Source organism: Miscanthus floridulus, chromosome 5 (assembly GCF_019320115.1).
Source record: "Miscanthus floridulus cultivar M001 chromosome 5, ASM1932011v1, whole genome shotgun sequence".
Taxonomy (NCBI): Eukaryota; Viridiplantae; Streptophyta; class Magnoliopsida; order Poales; family Poaceae; genus Miscanthus; species Miscanthus floridulus.
The window spans coordinates 128,572,815-128,590,512 of NC_089584.1; the positions used below are offsets into that span (position 1 = coordinate 128,572,815).

At 49.4% G+C, this 17,698-nt stretch overlaps 3 protein-coding genes across 4 annotated transcripts; 2 read left to right on the forward strand and 1 right to left on the reverse strand.

Annotated features, from left to right (window-relative positions):
- Window positions 1-1,696: 1,696 nt before the first annotated feature.
- Window positions 1,697-2,737, forward strand: LOC136450738 (protein STRICTOSIDINE SYNTHASE-LIKE 10-like). Its single transcript, XM_066451333.1, has one exon. It carries the CDS (start codon window positions 1,697-1,699, stop codon window positions 2,735-2,737), a length of 1,041 nt encoding a protein of 346 aa, XP_066307430.1.
- Window positions 2,738-4,337: 1,600 nt separating this feature from the next.
- On the forward strand, window positions 4,338-11,260 carry LOC136450737 (fructokinase-like 1, chloroplastic). Of its 2 annotated transcripts, XM_066451331.1 has the most exons (4): window positions 4,338-5,294; window positions 6,114-6,955; window positions 7,860-7,942; window positions 9,910-11,260. In XM_066451331.1, the coding sequence occupies exons 1-2, from the start codon at window positions 4,413-4,415 to the stop codon at window positions 6,804-6,806; spliced, it is 1,575 nt and encodes a 524-aa protein (XP_066307428.1). In that variant the 5' UTR covers window positions 4,338-4,412; the 3' UTR covers window positions 6,807-6,955; window positions 7,860-7,942; window positions 9,910-11,260. The 2 variants fall into 2 exon arrangements, with proteins under 2 accessions (XP_066307428.1, XP_066307429.1); XM_066451332.1 differs by lacking the exon at window positions 7,860-7,942.
- On the reverse strand, window positions 7,005-12,243 carry LOC136450736 (O-fucosyltransferase 19-like). The gene is made up of 8 exons (XM_066451330.1): window positions 11,267-12,243; window positions 9,685-9,757; window positions 9,503-9,573; window positions 9,327-9,415; window positions 9,120-9,252; window positions 8,811-9,040; window positions 8,232-8,708; window positions 7,005-8,159 (listed from the first exon to the last, which is right to left on the reverse strand). The coding sequence occupies exons 1-8, from the start codon at window positions 11,702-11,704 to the stop codon at window positions 7,949-7,951; spliced, it is 1,722 nt and encodes a 573-aa protein (XP_066307427.1). The 5' UTR covers window positions 11,705-12,243; the 3' UTR covers window positions 7,005-7,948.
- Between the last annotated feature and the right edge of the window lie 5,455 nt (window positions 12,244-17,698).

The following is a 17,698-nucleotide window of genomic DNA, read 5'->3' on the forward strand; positions in this document are numbered from 1 at the left end:
CCGATAACACATCACATTTAAAAAATGAAACATGTCAATATATAGACGCCCTATAACTGATTGTTGCAAAAAATATATGAAGGCATGAAACACTGGACATATCATGGTGAAACAACGCAGGACAACATAATGAAACATATTCAAAGTTTTTATAAAACACTAACCCCAGCAAGAATCAGCATACATGTTCAAAGTTGCTATCCAACACTAGCCCCAGCAGGAATCGACATACATTTGACCATATATGATAAACAGAAAATCCATTGGAGATGCAATAAAGAGTAATGGCATGTCTGATCTTAAGATTTCAATTATATTCCTTCAATATCTGCAGTCACTGGACATATGCATCTACTGCCTAGCAAGCACCACCAGCATACATTGCACACACTATCATCCTGTGTGTTGCATTTATGAATCCTCAAAATGTGCATATGAGATGCTTTAGGTACCCAGGAGCTACATGTTCGACGCCATACCTTGCTGGTCCGGGACCTTCTTCATTGGAGATTTCTTCACAGGGATGTTGGTTCGTCCTTTGCTCGAAGATGCTTGGCCTGCCTTGCTGTTGGGGACCTTGCTCGCTGTTGGACCCCCTCGTGCCCTGCTGTTGGGGACTTTCCTCGCTGCCAGACGCCTGCAACCATGTCCCCGCCCAGCATCTGCCTCCTCGTCGCTGTTGCTAGGCGAGTTGCCCCTGATGGCGACACGTGCCATCAAGTTCGATGGCAAAGCGGCCACCGCCGCGGCGCGCATGAAGGTGAGCTCCCAGGACCGGGAGGATGGCAAGGGCGGCACGAAATTTGTAGCCGAGACGGTGAAGAGTGCCGCCGAGGACTCCCTCCGCAAGACTGAGATCAATGTAGATGTTTTGAAAGAGGTGAGTTGGTGATCCTTGGATCACGGCAAGCTATGTCTTTATGTGGGCAACCGTCGCAATCCCTGTGAAGGCGGGCCGCGCGATGGTCGTCACGACGGTAGGATGGCACCATGGAGACGGTCAGCGACGGTCGGGGCAGAGTGGAGCGGCACGGTGGACCGGCCGCTGCAGGCAGACGCCGCGGTGGGGGCGTACGGTGAGCGGGCCAGGCGGGCGGTGCGGGCCAGGCGGGCGGCGCAATGGAGGCGGGCAACGCGGTGAAGGGCGCCGCGGCAAGTGGATGGCGCGGTGGAGGCGCCGCGCCGCACGGTGGAGTCCGCGGACGGCGAGGTGGATGCGGCCGTGACCGCGGTCTGGTGAGGTGCTAATTCAGAGTGAGCGTGGAGTGGGGAAAACTATTCCCTGAGTGCCTGGGCTGCCCGTCCGCAGGCCCAGCAAGAAGGCCGCAGGCCCAGCAAGAAGGCCGCAGGCCCAGCAAGGATGCGTCCGGACGAGCGTGGATCGGCCGGACGTCCTCACCCAATCAATATCGTATCCGAAAAGAGAAACAGGAGCGTGTTTGGGTCCTAGATTCCGAGCTGTGATAAAACGCGAACAGCAGAAATCCCGCCAACAGCAGCCGACTCCGAGGAGGCGAGGACACTACGGGCAGGCTCCATGCTATAAAACGCGAGCCCACGGAGCGGCGAGAGGCACTTCAGAAACACGACGCTGCACGAGAGCGCACGCATCAGAATCAGATCATCGTGAGGAAAGCGCACGCATCAGATCGTCGCGAGGAAGCAATAGCTAGTGCCAACTTGGGCGACGCAAAGCATGGGGCGTCGGAACAATCTGGCGACGACGTGGCTCCTCGCCTTGGTCGTGCTAGCCCTATCCCTTTTCGCCGGGCCGTGTGCCGCCGCACAGATCAAGACCACCGACACGCGCTGGAGCTTCCACCTTCCTTTACCAAGCGGCCTCAGCGGCGCCGAGAGCCTCGCCTTCGACGGCAAGGGCGAGGGGCCCTACGCCGGCGTCTCGGACGGGCGCGTCCTCAAGTGGGGCGGCACCGCCGTTGGCTGGACCACGTTCGCGCACAGCGCGAACTACCGGAAGATACCCCTGTGCACGGCGGGCGTGGTGCCGTCGGAGGAGACGGAGAGCATGTGCGGCCGCCCACTGGGCCTCCAGTTCCACGCCAAGACCGGCGACCTCTACATCGCCGACGCCTACCTGGGGCTCATGCGGGTCGGCCCGGGCGGCGGCGAGGCCGAGGTGCTGGCGACCGGCGCGGACGGCGTCCCGTTCAACTTCGTCAACGGCCTGGACGTCGACCAGGCCACCGGCGACGTCTACTTCACCGACTCGAGCACGACGTATCCCAGGAGGTTTAACACCGAGATCATGATGAACGCGGACGCGACGGGCCGGCTTCTCAGGTACGACGTGCGGACGAGGAGCGTCACCGTGCTGAAGGCCGGCCTGCCGTACCCAAACGGCGTGGCGGTCAGTCGCGACGGGGCGCAGGTCGTGGTCGCGCACACCGTGCCTTGCCAGGCGTTCAGGTACTTTCTCCGCGGCGCCAAGGCAGGGCAGTACGACTTGCTGGCGGACCTGCCGGGGTACCCGGACAACGTGAGGCGGGACAGCAAGGGTGGCTACTGGGTGGCGCTGAATCAGGAGAAGCAGCGGCTGGACGCGACGCCGGCGACGGCTCCTGTGAAGCACCTGGTTGGCGTCCGCCTGGACGCTGACGGGGTGGAGGTCGAGGAGCTCACGGCGGCCAAGGGCGTCACGCTGAGCGACGTGGCGGAGATGAAGGGGAAGCTGTGGTTAGGCTCCGTGGAGCTCGAGTACGTCGGTCTGGTTGCTTGAGCTGCTGCGTCTGCGTGCCAGCATAGGAACTTAGGATTAGGAATTGCATTAGTAAATTTAGCAGGGTCATGTTAATTAGCAGTGTAACTACTCTTAAGCAGTATTTTCATGTGTCTTATTATGGCAAAGTAGACGCACTTGTGCGGCTAAAAGTTAATTGGTCTTGGATTTTTATGCAACTTGGCTTCCGACTCTTCTAATCCGTTTTTACTACCTTCCTACGCTAAATCACTGTTCCGCCATGGGTGGTGCTATATATCTTTTCATTATTGATTGGTCTTGACCTCGAGTTATATCGGCCCAAGCTTCATATATTAGTTAATTTCCACTTGTACACTTCACTTCAACATACCGCTTTGCATATTATCAAAGTGTTACCATTGGCTCTATCTATTGCACTTTTTCTTAGAGTAGAGCATCTCCAATACTTCAAAAAAATGAATTAGTGAATTTTTAAGTGGCTAAAAAAGTTGGGAGCATAATTATTGGGTTCCTTCAACAATTTTCAAAATATTGAATCTAAAATATAGAAGACATTTTTGCATCAGAAATGTCGGACTATTTTCAAATCACCGAACCATTGCTCACTTGTACATTTGCATTGAAAACTCTGTCTTTACTCTTTATTCTTCCCCACGTCCTTACACCTTAAAATTAGCTAAATATATGATACGTGCACGTATATTTCCACACGATTGGATTTATTTTCCCAACCGCGGAAACATTGGGAGTTGAAATTGTTGGAGAGCGTTTTCCCAATCTTGCCAAATAATCAAGATTGAGAGTAGGTTTTGTAAACTCTCAGAGATGCTCTTAGTTGCCAGGCAAGAACCTCTCATTTTATTTGTTAAACTCTCATTTTGACTATAATTTATTTTTATTGTATATTTTATATGAAAATATAATCTGAACTAGTACTTTGAATATGTTTTTATGCTAAGACAAATAGTTAATCTCTAAGTCAAACATAAATAGCCTATTTTAAGAATGGTATATGTCGGTATTAGAGTACTAGATACAAGGGTATTTCTAAGTTAGTTTTTTGAATGTCAGTTACCGGTATATGTATACTTTAATTTTTACTTTCTCTAACAAGCATTAAGAATAAATACTAAGATAATATATTTCTGATGGAGTACTAATGCAAACACCCGAACAACGAGAGTGTTTATTGATCTTGATGAGAGGTTCACATAATTAGTGCTTTGAAACTCCTACTCCCGCCGTTTGCTGACGTTCAGTCCCCCAATTGAACTATAGAGTTACGGGACCGATAACAGAGAGAGCTAGGAGAAGTTGAAAAGCAGTCACGAGCAGTGAAGTCACGCTCAGTCAATTCTCACTCGGCGGTTCCATCCTTCCTTAGAAAACAACTAAACCACTCACAGATGGATCTTTTTTTCTACCTTTACAGCTCACCTCACGTCCTGAAAGAATAGATTCCAGAATAGATTCCAGATAGAAGTATACTAACACATATTCACGTTATGAAAAATTAGATTCCAAATTTAATAGATACATAAGCTATACTAAACGCGCCCTAAATTTGTCCCACCTTAAGGGCCGCTAAAACCCTTATCGGGTCACATTGACACTCTCCTGGATAGTGGATAGAGTCGAGTCCAGCGCTCGTCGCCGCGCCCCACTTCCTCACCTCGAGCAAAGAGGAGCGGCAATGGCCATGGCCGCCCTCGCCTTCCTCCTGCCATCACTGTTCCCCAAGCCCACTCTCCTCGCCGCGTCGCTCCACTCCAGCCTCCCTCGCGCCCTCCCCCTCCGCTGCTCGCCCAACGGCGCCGCCGTGCCGGAATCCCCTGAACCTGCCTCTCGCCGCGGCCGCAAAAAGCCACCGTCCCCATCGGCGCCGAAGGCGAAGGTCACGAGGCGGAGAACCAAGAAGGCGGACCAGGATCCCGACTCGGAGGGCGCGGAGGAGCCGGCGAAGCGGACCAACCGCCGGACGAGGAAGTCCAAGGAAGAGGCCAAACAGGAGGAGGTGGCCCAGGCGGCGAGCCAAGGAACGGAGCAGACGATTCAAGAGGCCAACGAAGAGGATTATGCGGTAGAAGCGGAGAGGAACTACGACGACGACGAGGATTTCGCAAACGAGTGGCCGCCGCTGGTGTGCTGCTTCGGCGCGCCGCGGTGGGAGTTCGTGCCCACGGTGAGGGTGTCGGACCGCCAGATGCATCCCGACATGTACTCCACGTGGAGGCACCTGCAATGGGAGCCGCCCGAGTTCGCGCGCGCGCCGGGGAGCGCGGCGAGCAACGTGGCCATTGCGCTCACCCGGCTCGGCGGGCGCGCCGCGGTGCTGGGCAAGGTCGGCGACGATGACTTCGGCCGCGAGCTTGTGTACCGCATGAACTGCGAGCGGGTGCAGACACGTGCCATCAAGTTCGACGGCAAAGCGGCCACCGCCGCGGCGCGCATGAAGGTGAGCTTCCGGGACCGGGAGGATGGCAAGGGCGGCACGAAACTTGTAGCCGAGACGGTGAAGAGTGCCGCCGAGGACTCCCTCCGCAAGACTGAGATCAATGTAGATGTTTTGAAAGAGGTGAGTTGGTGATCCTTGGATAAACATTGGATTGCGAATTTCCGATTCAAGATTTATGCTCGCATAGTCATTTCACGGCAAGCTATGTCTTTATGTGCATAACAACCACGGTGCACTGTTGCAGAACAATTGCATCAAATAAATTCCTGGCTGAAAAACAAAATTGATGTGATCTAGCAGCATAGCATGATTGCCAATTGTATATCATGGAAGGTCGATTCTTCTAAAAAGATTCAACCTTGATGCTAAACTCTCTACTCAACTTATTTGAGTTTTGTATATGCATACAGATGCCACTTGATCTCATAGTGCAGAGTTGACATCTAAATCAGTCTTATTTATGGACTCTAAGATAGCAGCAGATTATGGACTGATAAAAGTTTCAGTATTTGTATTTAGAAAATAGATAAAATAAAATTGTTATAGCAGTCCTTGAAAATCAGAGGTTATACTGCATTAGCTAAAGCTTCTAGCTCTGAAAAAAATGAACATTCTTCATAATAGATTTGTCTCTGAGGTTTATTTCACCACAACTTTATTATTATGTTTAAATCATGATAGCTTTCACAATCACGGTGTGATCATCTTCCAGACTGTTTCAAGTATGCATTTGAACAATAGAATGGTGTCCTTTGGGATGCCGTCAGAATTAACAACTTTGCAGATAAAAAGTAAGTTTAGCAGAATTGCACTGTTCAGGGTCACACGCTGGCAACAAGATTTTAAGAGGACACATTTTGATGAGTTAGATGTAGTCATTGCTATTGCATTGCAAACCATTTTTTCTTTATTCAGATCTAATCTGTGGCAATTACACAGGCTAGAATGTTCCATTTCAATTCAGAAGTCCTGTTAAACCCTTCAATGCATGACACACTCTTCAGAGCTATTGAGCTGTCCAAGAAATTTGGAAGCGAAGTGTTCTTCGATCTCAATTTGCCATTGCCATTGTGGACTTCCAGGGATAAAACAAAGGAGGTGATAAACAGGGCATGGAAAGAGGCTGATATCGTAGAGGTATCAAGGGATGAGCTGGAATTCCTCCTTGATCATGAGTACTATGAGTACGAGAGAAACACCCCACCTCAGTATTATCTGGAAGGATTTCATTTTACAAGAAACTGGCCACAGTACTACCACTACAGCCCTGAAGAGATCGCTCCTATTTGGCATGATGGTATAAAGATCTTGCTTGTGACCTATGGGACACTTCGGATCCACTATTACACACCTAAGTTTCATGGTTGTGTGGTTGGGACAGAGGATGCACTCATAACTCCATACACCACTGACCGAACAGGTTCAGGGGATGCTATTGTGGCTGCTGCTATTAGGAAGCTGACAACTTGTCCTGAAATGTATGAAGACCAGGATACATTGGAGAGGCAACTGAGATTTGCCGTTGCCGCTGGAATCATATCACAATGGACAATTGGTGCTGTGCGAGGGTTTCCCACTGAGAGTGCCGCCCAGAACCTGAAAGAAGAAGTCTATGTGCCTTCTATGTGGTGAAATGATAAATCATCTGTGATGGAATGAACAAATATATGATACAAGCATACTTCATGAATGGTCTAACAGAACTGAACAAGGGAGTTTCCCTTTTTTTTTTTTTACTACAAGAGAGCTACAAGCACAACTTACATGCACTAATTGCTCAGGTATCCTCTCACAATCCATTCTGTATTCATTTCAATTTTCAACTTGGGTAGTATGCATGTCATTAAATGCATCTACTGATTGACAAATGTTACATAGTTGAATCTTAATTTGTGAACAGTTGGATCTTCATTTTAATTTGTGAACTGAATTCTCTGGTATACTCAATTTGATGCATTGTTTGAAAACACACAGGTTTGCATTTTAATTTTGCTCATGATGTCTAAACATTATTAAGGACCCTGGTTTGAATGAGCACACCAGTTCTAGGAAGATATTAGTTAGTTTCTTTTTTCCACAGGGAGAGACTCCCCTGGGCTCTTTTTTTTAAGAAAAAAATAAGGTTGAGGGGTACTGAACCCTGTTTTTTCAGGGAGTTACCCAAAAATTAGTGAGCCCTGGGTGGCTGCCCCCTCAACTGGAGTCACTAACCAACCGAGTTACTACTCGGTTCTCATTTAGCGAGTATATTCTTTAAGACGAACTAATATGGAATGGGAAGTGCACATAGCATAAAACTTGATGGACTGAACGGCTATAGCACATAATTCATTGCTTGTCCGCAAAAAAAAAATGATCTGTAGCTAATGATTATTGTACATACACATTATTCGCACCAATCTGTGCATAATAAAATGAATGAAGTTAAGATTTAAGGCTGTACATCTGGAGTATGGACTAAATAGAAACATACACTAAAACTCTTCAAATCTGCTAATTCTACACTCCGTGGTACAACATATATCTTCTTCGAATATCTTTGCCTCTTCTATTTTGAAACTTGAATAAACAATTCTTTGAAAATGCACATTTCAGTGAGTGTTCCCTCCCATGTCCTTGTGTAAGATTGAAAAATACATAAATTTTATCTGTGTGTAGGAAAATAACATGTGCTTTTGCTGTCAGTTTACCAGGAATTGCACTGTTTGGTGTATGTCAATGAGTCAGAGGAAAGCTCGCTGTATGATAACTGACTATTCGTATGTGGAGTAAGTTCATGCCACTTGATCCTGTGTGTTTCTTTTGCACAAGCACCCTGGAAGCGGATTTGCATAAAAATACTCCTCATGCCTTGGACTTCGACCAGACAACCTCTGATGTGGACCTCCAACCCTGTTTTCATGATGCATCTTCACTTCACTTGCAAACTCTGTCCAATTTATTGTCCCTTCATCAAGCTTGTCAATGAGCTCGACAAGCTTGTGCCTATAGACAGTAAAAAAATTAAGTACTTTGGATTTAGAGCTGAATACTCAAAACAATATTCCAGAAATTTACCTGTCAGGGTTAATGGTTTTTTGGAATCCTTCATATCTTCTATGGCCCTGAACTGCTTTAGCCATATTTCCATCATATGTATACACAAAAACATCACTCTGGAGGGCTACATTGTAGTCTACAGCAGCTAATCTATTTTGGTACAGCTTGAGAGACTCTAATTCATTTGCTGTTGCCAGACTATAATGTGTATAGACATTTGGATATTCGACCTTAAATGCATCCATGCTATGTACACCATATATTTCACCTGATACAATGTAGATCTTTGTGCTGGAAGGATAACCCATAGCTTTCAGGAAAAGAGCTGCTTCACGAGGAGTCATAGGGCAGCCTCCTCGGAGTCGCCTCTCCTTACTGTTGATTTCCTTCTCTTTCCAATGCTGCACCTTGAGTCGCATTTCCCTCAGTTCCTCTGCCTCTTGATATGTTAGGTTGTGGCTGCAGCCAGTGAATGAGAGCATGTCCTTCTCATACCTGTCAGTTTATAATGAAGAAAACATTGGTATCATTGATCTGCATGTTCCTCAGCAACAAAGTGCTGTCAGCCTGTTATTAGACAATTGCATTTTCAGTCACCTTAAGTGAAGTGCGATATAATGGTTGGATCCATTCCTCAGTCTATCAACTAGAGTATTACCTAGCTCTTCAATTTCTTGATTGTATCTTAGTGCCTCGTAATTTGCACGGCATCGGAGTCTTTGGATAGAAGGTGGGAGACCATTGTTGACAATACGTGAATCTGTATGTGTGAATTTCACTACTTTGGCCTTCTTCAGTGTCCTTGTGAAAGCTCTGTAATAAGAAGCCTGAAAAGAAAATATTAAATCATCATTTTTCTGATATATAACTTCAATACCAATTAGTCCTGAAGTAGTTGATTCATACCCTGGCCCAGGATTTGGGTGCTCTAATATAGGGTTTCAATCTTTTGAAATCTGGCGGCAAGGAATCCACAATCATGATGTCATCTTCTAAAGTTTCCTTGAAGTGTTGCACATCAAATATATCTTTGAAATCACTGCATGTCAAGCCAAAACATCAGTCTCAAAAATTTGTATAGATTTCTTGCTGTACTGGTTCAAAGAGAAGGACCTTGGATCAGTCCAGAATGATTTATGGTCCAGGGTAGGGATTACTAGGGTGGCATTCATGAGCTTAGCAACTGCAACCATATCACTTATCTGCAAGAATGATTTTGAAGGAATGCATGTGAGCTTGAAAGGCATTTTTCCTGTATTCAAGTTTTTTTAAGATCATTGTATACGTACTCCCAGTCTCATTTGGTTAAGTCCACCATTGGCTTCAGCAATTATATAGCCAGTAGTTGTACTGTTGGTTCCTGATAAAGCAGAGCAAGTGTTGCCCAAATGTAGGCGCTCAGTTAAGAGTTAAGACTATTGTTACTTAGAACTAATGTTAAATTGAAGGAGGATGGGGAAGATGAGCTCACTGTAACGATTTTTTGGGCGTTCGATGCATTTTGTGTAACCCTCACTATCTGGTTTTATCCATATCTGGGTCATCTGTTGGATTCCAAAACAAAATTTCAGCATAAAATTAGGAGCATCAGTATCTAATAAAATCTCACGTCAAGTCAATAAAAGTAGAAGCTCTCAAGCATGTAAATTAGGAGCATCAGTATCTAATAATATTCTTTCTATTCCTTTATTTGCAGGTCTATGGTTGCTTTAGTTAGGCGGCAGACAGGTAGGAGTTTGTGCTTCGTATTGTCCAATGAACAAGGAACTCTTTCTTACCCGCGTACTAGTCGTACAAGCACTAATAGCACTTTGTGGGGATAGGATCGATTGATGTGAACTCTTACTTTATGTCCATTCATTTTTGTCTCTCTTCTTTTTTGAAAACTCATGTAGAATTTTTTGGAGGCTTAATAAGGATTAGATTAGCACTAGGAACCTCCAAAATTTTTTGTTATCTGCTCTAGATATCTCTGTCTTGACTGTCAAATGGCAACTTGTCTGTAGTCATGGTGTCACTGTCGTCATTGTAGCTTCCTAGCGTGCTGCTTATCATCTGGCTGTTCTGCGAAGGGTTCCGCTGTACGTACGACTCATTCGTGCCACTCCTTCGTGAGGACTGATTTTTACAACTCCTTCTCAACCAACGGAAAACCAGGAAATAAATGGCCGAAAATCACTCAAAACACTGGTTCACTCGCCAAGACGCATCTGGTTGTTCCAGAGTTGTACAAATGTAGGTGAAGTATTTCCCTTTCTTTAAATTTGAATTTGTTCGAAACACATGTCCCTACGATTTAACTTGTGGTCTGTAACTATGCTGTGTTTTCTGTGGTTACGAGGGGAGGCCCTCCAGCGTGAATTTTCACACTGCTCGGTTTTCCGTGTGAATTTTCAGAGTGTTCAGTGTGTGATGCGGCGCTCTCCTAATCCTAATGTTGTTGAGAACATCAACGTTAGACCCTTTGGAAGCACCTTGTTAGTGGCCCCCATACCACGGCCTGAGTATCACTCTTCCAATTGAATTTCCCTACGACCGGCAAACAAAACAACTACACATGAAAGAAGAAATAGCGATGTGCCAAAGAGCTGCTCTTCTGAAAGGGCACGTACTGACGGCGACCTTGGGCTCCTTCCTGAATCGTGGAGCCTCTGAAATGTCTTGGGCTCCGGCATCCCGTCTGAATGTCTCTGATTCCACAGCAAAGAAACAAAAAAAACGGAGACTACGTATAAAAACGACGCGCCCGCCATGAATGAAACTTCTCGTGTTTCTCCATCGCGCACACGCGCATACCCCCAGACCCAGTCCACGAAGAGCAAACTATCCAACGCGCCTCTCTGCATCCAGTCGTCGACTTGGCTTGGATCCCTTTAACTCGCCACGTTCGAATGGTTTGTATGCCCATGCAGAGCTTTGAAAGCCGCGAGTTAAGTGTGATTAACATGCATGCTAACAATAACTGGCAGCCTCTAGACTCTAGTGGTGCATGTCATGGCAGTACGAAAAATCTATAACGGTGCAGTCAACGGCGAGAGTAGAGAGCTACGCACCGGCGGGTCGGGCTGGCGGCGAGCAACGGAGGTCAGGTTCTCCTCCCTCCACACGAGCACCTCGGCGTCCACCCTGCGAACGAGCCTCCCCCCCGCGCCGGTACTGGCACCTCGACGCGAGCTCATGACGAAGCCGACGACGACGGCGACGCCGAGCAGGCACGCCACCGCGTTCCGCACCCAGGCCTGGTCGACCACGGCCACCCGCTTGCCGCTGGCCCTCCTGGCGAAGAATAGAGCCTTCACCCGCGCCGCTCCGGCGCCGTGGCCGCGGCCATCGTCGCCGTTGTCGTTGTCGCACGGGACGAAGTAGTCGACGGCTGCGGGCGCGTCCGTCAGGCGGCGGCGGTGCGCGCCGGACGTGACGGTGCTGCAGCTGCAGGGCGACGAGGAGGACGTGGAGGATGATGACGCTGCGGACGACGACGACGCGACCATGGCCAAAGCGGCCTGGTTTAGACAAGGTCACAAGGACCCAACGAACCAAGCGCACGACAGGAGCTCGATCGCGAGGAGAGGGAGGGAACCGGGCCAGGGAGCAGAAGGAGCCGAGGTGCGCAGATGGTTTGGCGCCCTGCCTTGGCTGCTTGGATGGGCAACAGCGCTGGACGGGAGGAGGACGCGCACGTCTGCGCCGCGCCAGGGCGGCACGTAAGGGAACGTGGGGGCGAGGTGGGTGGTGGTTTGCAGTTTGCACGACGAGTCGTGCGCGCGCGCGTGTGCGTGCGTGCCCTCCCACTCCCAGTTTCTCACGCCCCACCCCTGGTGGTTCGGCTCCGCGCAGCTGCCAGCCAGGCCACCCCGTATTCAGGTTTGCCGCTGGTGTCGTCGCTGCAGCCTCTGCTGCGCCATGTTTGCTGGCCCGATCACACCGCGCGGCTCGCTTTCGTGGCCGTCGTCGTTTATACGGCTCGCTTTCCCGGGCCGTAGCGGATCTGTTTTTATTGCGGGTGTGACGCGTGTGGGTGGTGTGTAGCGCTGCGCAGCGGAGGGATCGGACGGCGCAATCATTCGGCGCGCTGTGCTACGTGTCCAGTGGGCATCCGGTTCTTTCTTTTCCTTTTGTTTCCCCCCGAAATTCGCCATGCTTGAGCATCAGAGCATGTGTATGTATATATAAGATCATGTTTAGTTCCTCCAATTTCTCAATTTGGCACTATGTAAAAAGAAAATTCTCTGTCACATCAAATTTGCGGTACATGCATGGAGTACTAAATGTTGATGAAATCAAAAACTAATTACACAGTTTGGTTGTACTTTGCGAGACGAACGTTTTGAGCCTAATTAGTCAACGATTGGACAATTATTACCAAATAAAAATAAAACGCTACAGTAGTTGCTACAGGCCAGAAAATCCGGCGGGCGCCGAATCGGTGGCCAACTAAACATGGCCTAAGAATGGTCGGATCAGGACTCGTCGTTAGAGGCAATCGGTAACTAAGGTCGATCAGCGCAGCACACGTGAAGCGAACAAGCAGCCAAGCAGGGAGTGCACACGCTACAGGCCTACAGCTGATCCGTGAAAGTAGCTTTTCCTTTCCTTTCCTTTCCTTTTTGGATGCAAACAGGTCCGTACGGACCGAAGCTTCCCTGAGCAGAGCTACTGCAGCTACCGCATGAGCTGCAGGTGCAGTGCTTAATGCTGTGATTGTCACCTTAATCCCGCACTGTCAGTGGACGGGAGGTGGTGTTAGTGCTAGCGCGCCTGATTCCTTGCTTTAACTGAAAACACTGACCATTTGGTAGGTAGGGACATCTGATGTGACTGTGTGACGAGCTGTGCAACTGCAAACGCTAAATTAAACGTGTGTTAGCGCGAGTGACGACGCGCTGACCGAGTTTTCTCCCGCTTTGACGTATCCCGGATCGAGCAAAACACCGACTTTTTATGCAGCGCCGTGTCCACGGCTTGACTATTCTCTCCCAGGACCGTTGAAAAAGTCAGGCTGGAACGTAGCACGCCACGTCCACGGCCACGAGAGCAGCCTAACGACGCGTACACGCTCGAGCGGCCACAGGGGCTTCGATCCCGCCCCGAAGACTTCTCCTAGTTTGCTTTCCTGTCGTCTCGTCTCCCGCTTGTTCACATCACCCTGATACGTACGGACGAAACGCCTTGCAGGTCCGGGAATTCGTAACAGTGATTGATGACTAGCTTAGTGCCACGCTGCGTCTCGTCGAGCCATCATAATCTAATAACCCAGTTCCCCCGGATGCACGGACTTGAACAGTAAGACGGACCGGAGCACATGGGCACGTACGGTACGGCGAATCTCCACGGACCAGAGAGCAGGATGGTTGTCGCGTGCCTCAACGATGATTGCCGGTGTGAAGACTGAAGAGCCAGGTGTTGTCCATCGGTCAGGGCATCATCAGGCCGATCAAGGCCAAACATCCTATCCCAAGTGGGAATCCACCGAACGGAGATGGCGCGTGCGTGGCCGCCACGTCGGGTTCTAGTCTAATCAGGTTGACGCGCACTTTGCTTCGGGTTTTTTGCTTGGTGCTCGTGAACCAACTTTGCTTATCGCCTTGTCATGTTATGGCACCACGGGTGCCGATTATCGAGCACTGATTTCCTCTGCTCTGTCTTCTTTTCCTTTTTTTTTTGGTTTGGCCACAGTGAGGGAAGAGGGATGTCGACTTGTCAGAACGACCACAGCGCAGCAAAGAATCCTGAATTTATGGCACACGGTTACGAAGATGGCCGCTCCTCATTTGTTCGATGAAGACTTGAAGAGCGACGTGCTCTGTGATATGCTGTCGTTGTGGAGATGATCAGGTCAACGCGAATGCTGTTAACAACTACTTAATTAACAACGGAAGCGGAGAGGCTTACACCTTGTTCGTTTGATCGTATCAGTCATACTTATCAGTCATAATACAATATTTTTCTCTCATAATAAAACAGCATTAGTCGACTTATAAAGCTTCAGAAACGATTAAGCGAACAGGGTCTTAGTGTGAGACGTGGATGGTCGCGCACGTTCCAAGTTCGCGATAAGGTTGGATGGTGGTCCTATTATCCGCGCAATTTATTCTGTGCGCCATATAGTACTCCTCTGGGCACCACGGGATACATTAGGTGCGCGCCAGTGTTCGGGACCAAATAGAGACGCAAGGAGCACTTCTTTTCCGCGTCAACGTTGTTCTCCATAGAGCACGATTAGCGCGACGCGGACAGGATTCTCGTGGCAACGTCTCCGAATAGGCTTGTTTGGCAGGGCTCCTCTCCGGCTCCGGCTCCGGCTCCGGCTCCCTCAGAGGAGCCCTGTCAAACGTTTTCTTGGAGGAACCGTTTTTCAGTAAAAAACAAAGAAGCCGGAGCCATTTTGGAGGAGCCACAATTTGTGGCTCCTCCAAAACGGCTCCGGCTCCTCCGGAGGAGCCCCTCGGAAGGAGCCGTGCCAAACAAATCCTAAGTAGCGACCTAATTTCTGGCTGTGCCCAGCAGTCAGCTAGCTATACTACGCCTATACGGCAACTGCAAGTCTGGCGGTACCAGACACCCCGTGACCGAACAATCCGTTTTCCACGCCGGCCTCTGCTCACTGCCATCAGCCCGAATTTTTTGTTTTTCAACCTTTTTTTGAAAGATTTTTACAAATACGCACCTGACAGTATCCTTTAAAAAAATAGAACTTGACCTCGGCACCGTGACAATTAGCGCCGAGCTTACACGTCTCGGCGCCAATTGCTTTGGCGCCGAGGTCCAGGGTCATTTTCTGCGTGTCGTTGACGTGGCTGTTTGCATAGCGCAGATGTAGCATGAGCTCAGCGCTGTAGATCTTGACGCCGAGCTCGGCGTCGTAGATCTTGGCGCCGAGCCGGAGGGTCGAGACATTAATCGGCATCGCGGCGTCCAACACCACCCATTCTCCATCTTCCTCCAGACTCTAGCCTCGTCTCGTAGGAGTCGCGCCACAGTCTTCCCTTCCCCTACTCGAGGTTCGACGACGCCCGGGTAGTTCTGCTCTGCACCTCTGCCACAGGCCGTCGGAGGTCCTAGGAGGGCAGCGGCGCGCGCGGGGTGGGGTGGTTTGCCGGCACACGAGGAAGGGCCGCGTAGCCTGTCCGCGAATCCCGACGCGGCTAGCCGTCTGCATGGCCCCCGTACCCCTATGCCGCGTTCGCAGGCCCACGGACCTGCGCGGCCCGTGCTGCGCCGCGCCGTAGCCCCGCGCGCCGTAATGCACGTCCGCGCCGTCGCTCCGCCGTGCAACAGCCTATCAGCGGCTCCTGGCGCCGCCGCCCACCTCGCTACAATGGAGACGGATTGGGCTCTACCCCAAATCCGGCATAACGCCGCCACCATGTGCTTTAGGTCCGGCAGCTCGGTCACCCTCCGTCTCCCGGGCCCGGCCAGGCGCGTGTGCAACTCCTGCGCCGCCTCTCCGGGACGAGAGCTGGCCGAGCGCAGCTGTGACGCGGCCGCCGCATGCTCTGCTCTGCCTCTGCTGCTAGCTTGATGATGTCACCATGACATCACAACTATGCCATATACACATAGGAATTTTACATAATATACAGTTAAAAAGATCATGCTAGTAGTTGCATAAAAATTAATACTCCTACATTGCTGAACAAGGTGGCGATGTTAGGCCGGATTTGGGAAGACCCCGCGCCGCCGCTGCCATCCTAGGACCTCCGGCGGTCTGTGGCAGAGGCGCAGAGCAGAACGACTCGGGCGTCGTCGAACCTCGGGCAGGGGAAGGGAAGACCGCGGCGCGACTCCCGCGAGACGAGGCTAGAGTCTAGAGGAAGATGGAGAACGGATGGTGTTGGACGCTGCGATGTCAATTAATGTCTCGACCCTCCTGCTCGACGCCAAGATCCACGGCGCTGAGCTCATGTCACATTCGCGCCACATAAGCAGCCATGTCAACGACACGCAGAAAATGACCTTGGACCTCGGCGCCAAAGCAATTGGCGCCGAGACGTGCATGATCGGCGCTAATTGTCACGGCGCCGAGGTCAGGGTCAATTTTTTTAAAAGAATACTGTTAGGGACTTATTTGTAAAAATCTTTAAAAAAAAGGGCTGAAAAAAAATCGGCCATCGAGCGCGCGCCGGAGCGTGCCTCTGCTGAGGAGAGTGCTGACTGCTGGTGCTCCACAACGTCAGTCTAGTCACGGGTAGAACGGCGCGACGAAAAGCATCCGATCCGATCTGAGCCGGAGTGCCGGACCTGACAAGCAGTCTGTTCGTTTGGACGTGGCTTGTCGTAAACGATCGTAAATTTTCAGACGGAATAGTATTTTTCTCTCACACAAACCAGTTAGCAGTACTTCTTCATGAACCAATAATGATACGAACCAGCCAACCGAACAGGCTGAAACATGAGGTCTAGCTCTACCATGCCTCGCACGAAAGCTGTTGGTGACCTGAACCTGTCCTCGCTCACGGCTTGCCAAAGCCACAACACGCCACAGCTCGGAGACACGGGAGCACTCGCGCGGGCACTGCAGCCCCGCGTGCCGGTGGCGTTCGACCCCGTCCAACATGGCAACAACATAAGAATTCAATGCGTTGATGTCTTTTCTTTACGGTAAGGTGGTGTTTGAATCATTAGTCAGCCTTTTGGACTAAAATTTAGCCCTTAAAGTTTAGCTACTAAAATTGAGTCTTGTTGGACTGTTTATATCATTGGACTAAACTTTAGTCCTCTAATTTACAATAACAGATTTATCCTTATTTAATTATCCATATATAGCCATGCATACGAGCGGCAAGAGGTATAGGACATCCAGTGCCCGCCCCAAGGGAGTATAGCCCAGTTTAGGGTCTTTTTAGGAGCAAAAGATTTTAGTTCAGTTTTTAGCCATTTTCTCACTTTTAGTCCTCCTGTTTGGATTTTCATTGAAAAAAATGACTAAAAGTGAGCAAATGTCCAAAAACTGAACTAAAACCCCGTTTAGATCCAAATTTTTTTGAATTTTGGCTACTGTAACACTTTCATTTGTATTTGACAATTAGTGTCTAATTATGGACTAATTAGGTTCAAAAGTTTCGTCTCGCGATTTCTCACCCAACTGTGCAATTAGTTTTTTTCGTCTACATTTAGTACTCCATGCATGTACCGTAAGATTCGATGTGACGGGTATTGCGTAAAATTTTTTGGAATACTAAACAGGCCCTAAAATCTTTTGCTCCCTCACCCTAAAAATGCAGGGCTAAATTTTTCCTTCATCCTGTCACTCGATTTTGTGACCGTTGGATTACGTGTCGTCGACGGAGGCGATGAGCCCGAATTTTTTAATTTTTAGCCTTTTTTGAATTTTTTCATAAATATATCCCTGGAGGTATGATTTCAAAATCTAGACCATTAGCTCGGCGTTATCGTTGGTGGTGCTGAGCTTACATGTCTCGGCGCCATAAATTCTGACGCCTAGGTCGGGCCACGTTGGCGGCGTGGACGCTGACATAACAGCT

Coding starts and splice junctions, on each gene's coding strand:
- LOC136450738 (XM_066451333.1), top strand. CDS start 1,697: ATGGGGCGTCGGAACAATCTGGCGACGACGTGGCTCCTCGCCTTGGTC.
- LOC136450736 (XM_066451330.1), bottom strand. CDS start 11,704: ATGGTCGCGTCGTCGTCGTCCGCAGCGTCATCATCCTCCACGTCCTCC. Junction 9,253..9,326: donor TCATTCTGGACTGATCCAAG/GTCCTTCTCTTT, acceptor CTTGACATGCAG/TGATTTCAAAGATATATTTG. Junction 9,041..9,119: donor CACCCAAATCCTGGGCCAGG/GTATGAATCAAC, acceptor TTTTCTTTTCAG/GCTTCTTATTACAGAGCTTT.
- LOC136450737 (XM_066451331.1), top strand. CDS start 4,413: ATGGCCATGGCCGCCCTCGCCTTCCTCCTGCCATCACTGTTCCCCAAG. Junction 5,295..6,113: donor ATGTAGATGTTTTGAAAGAG/GTGAGTTGGTGA, acceptor GCAATTACACAG/GCTAGAATGTTCCATTTCAA.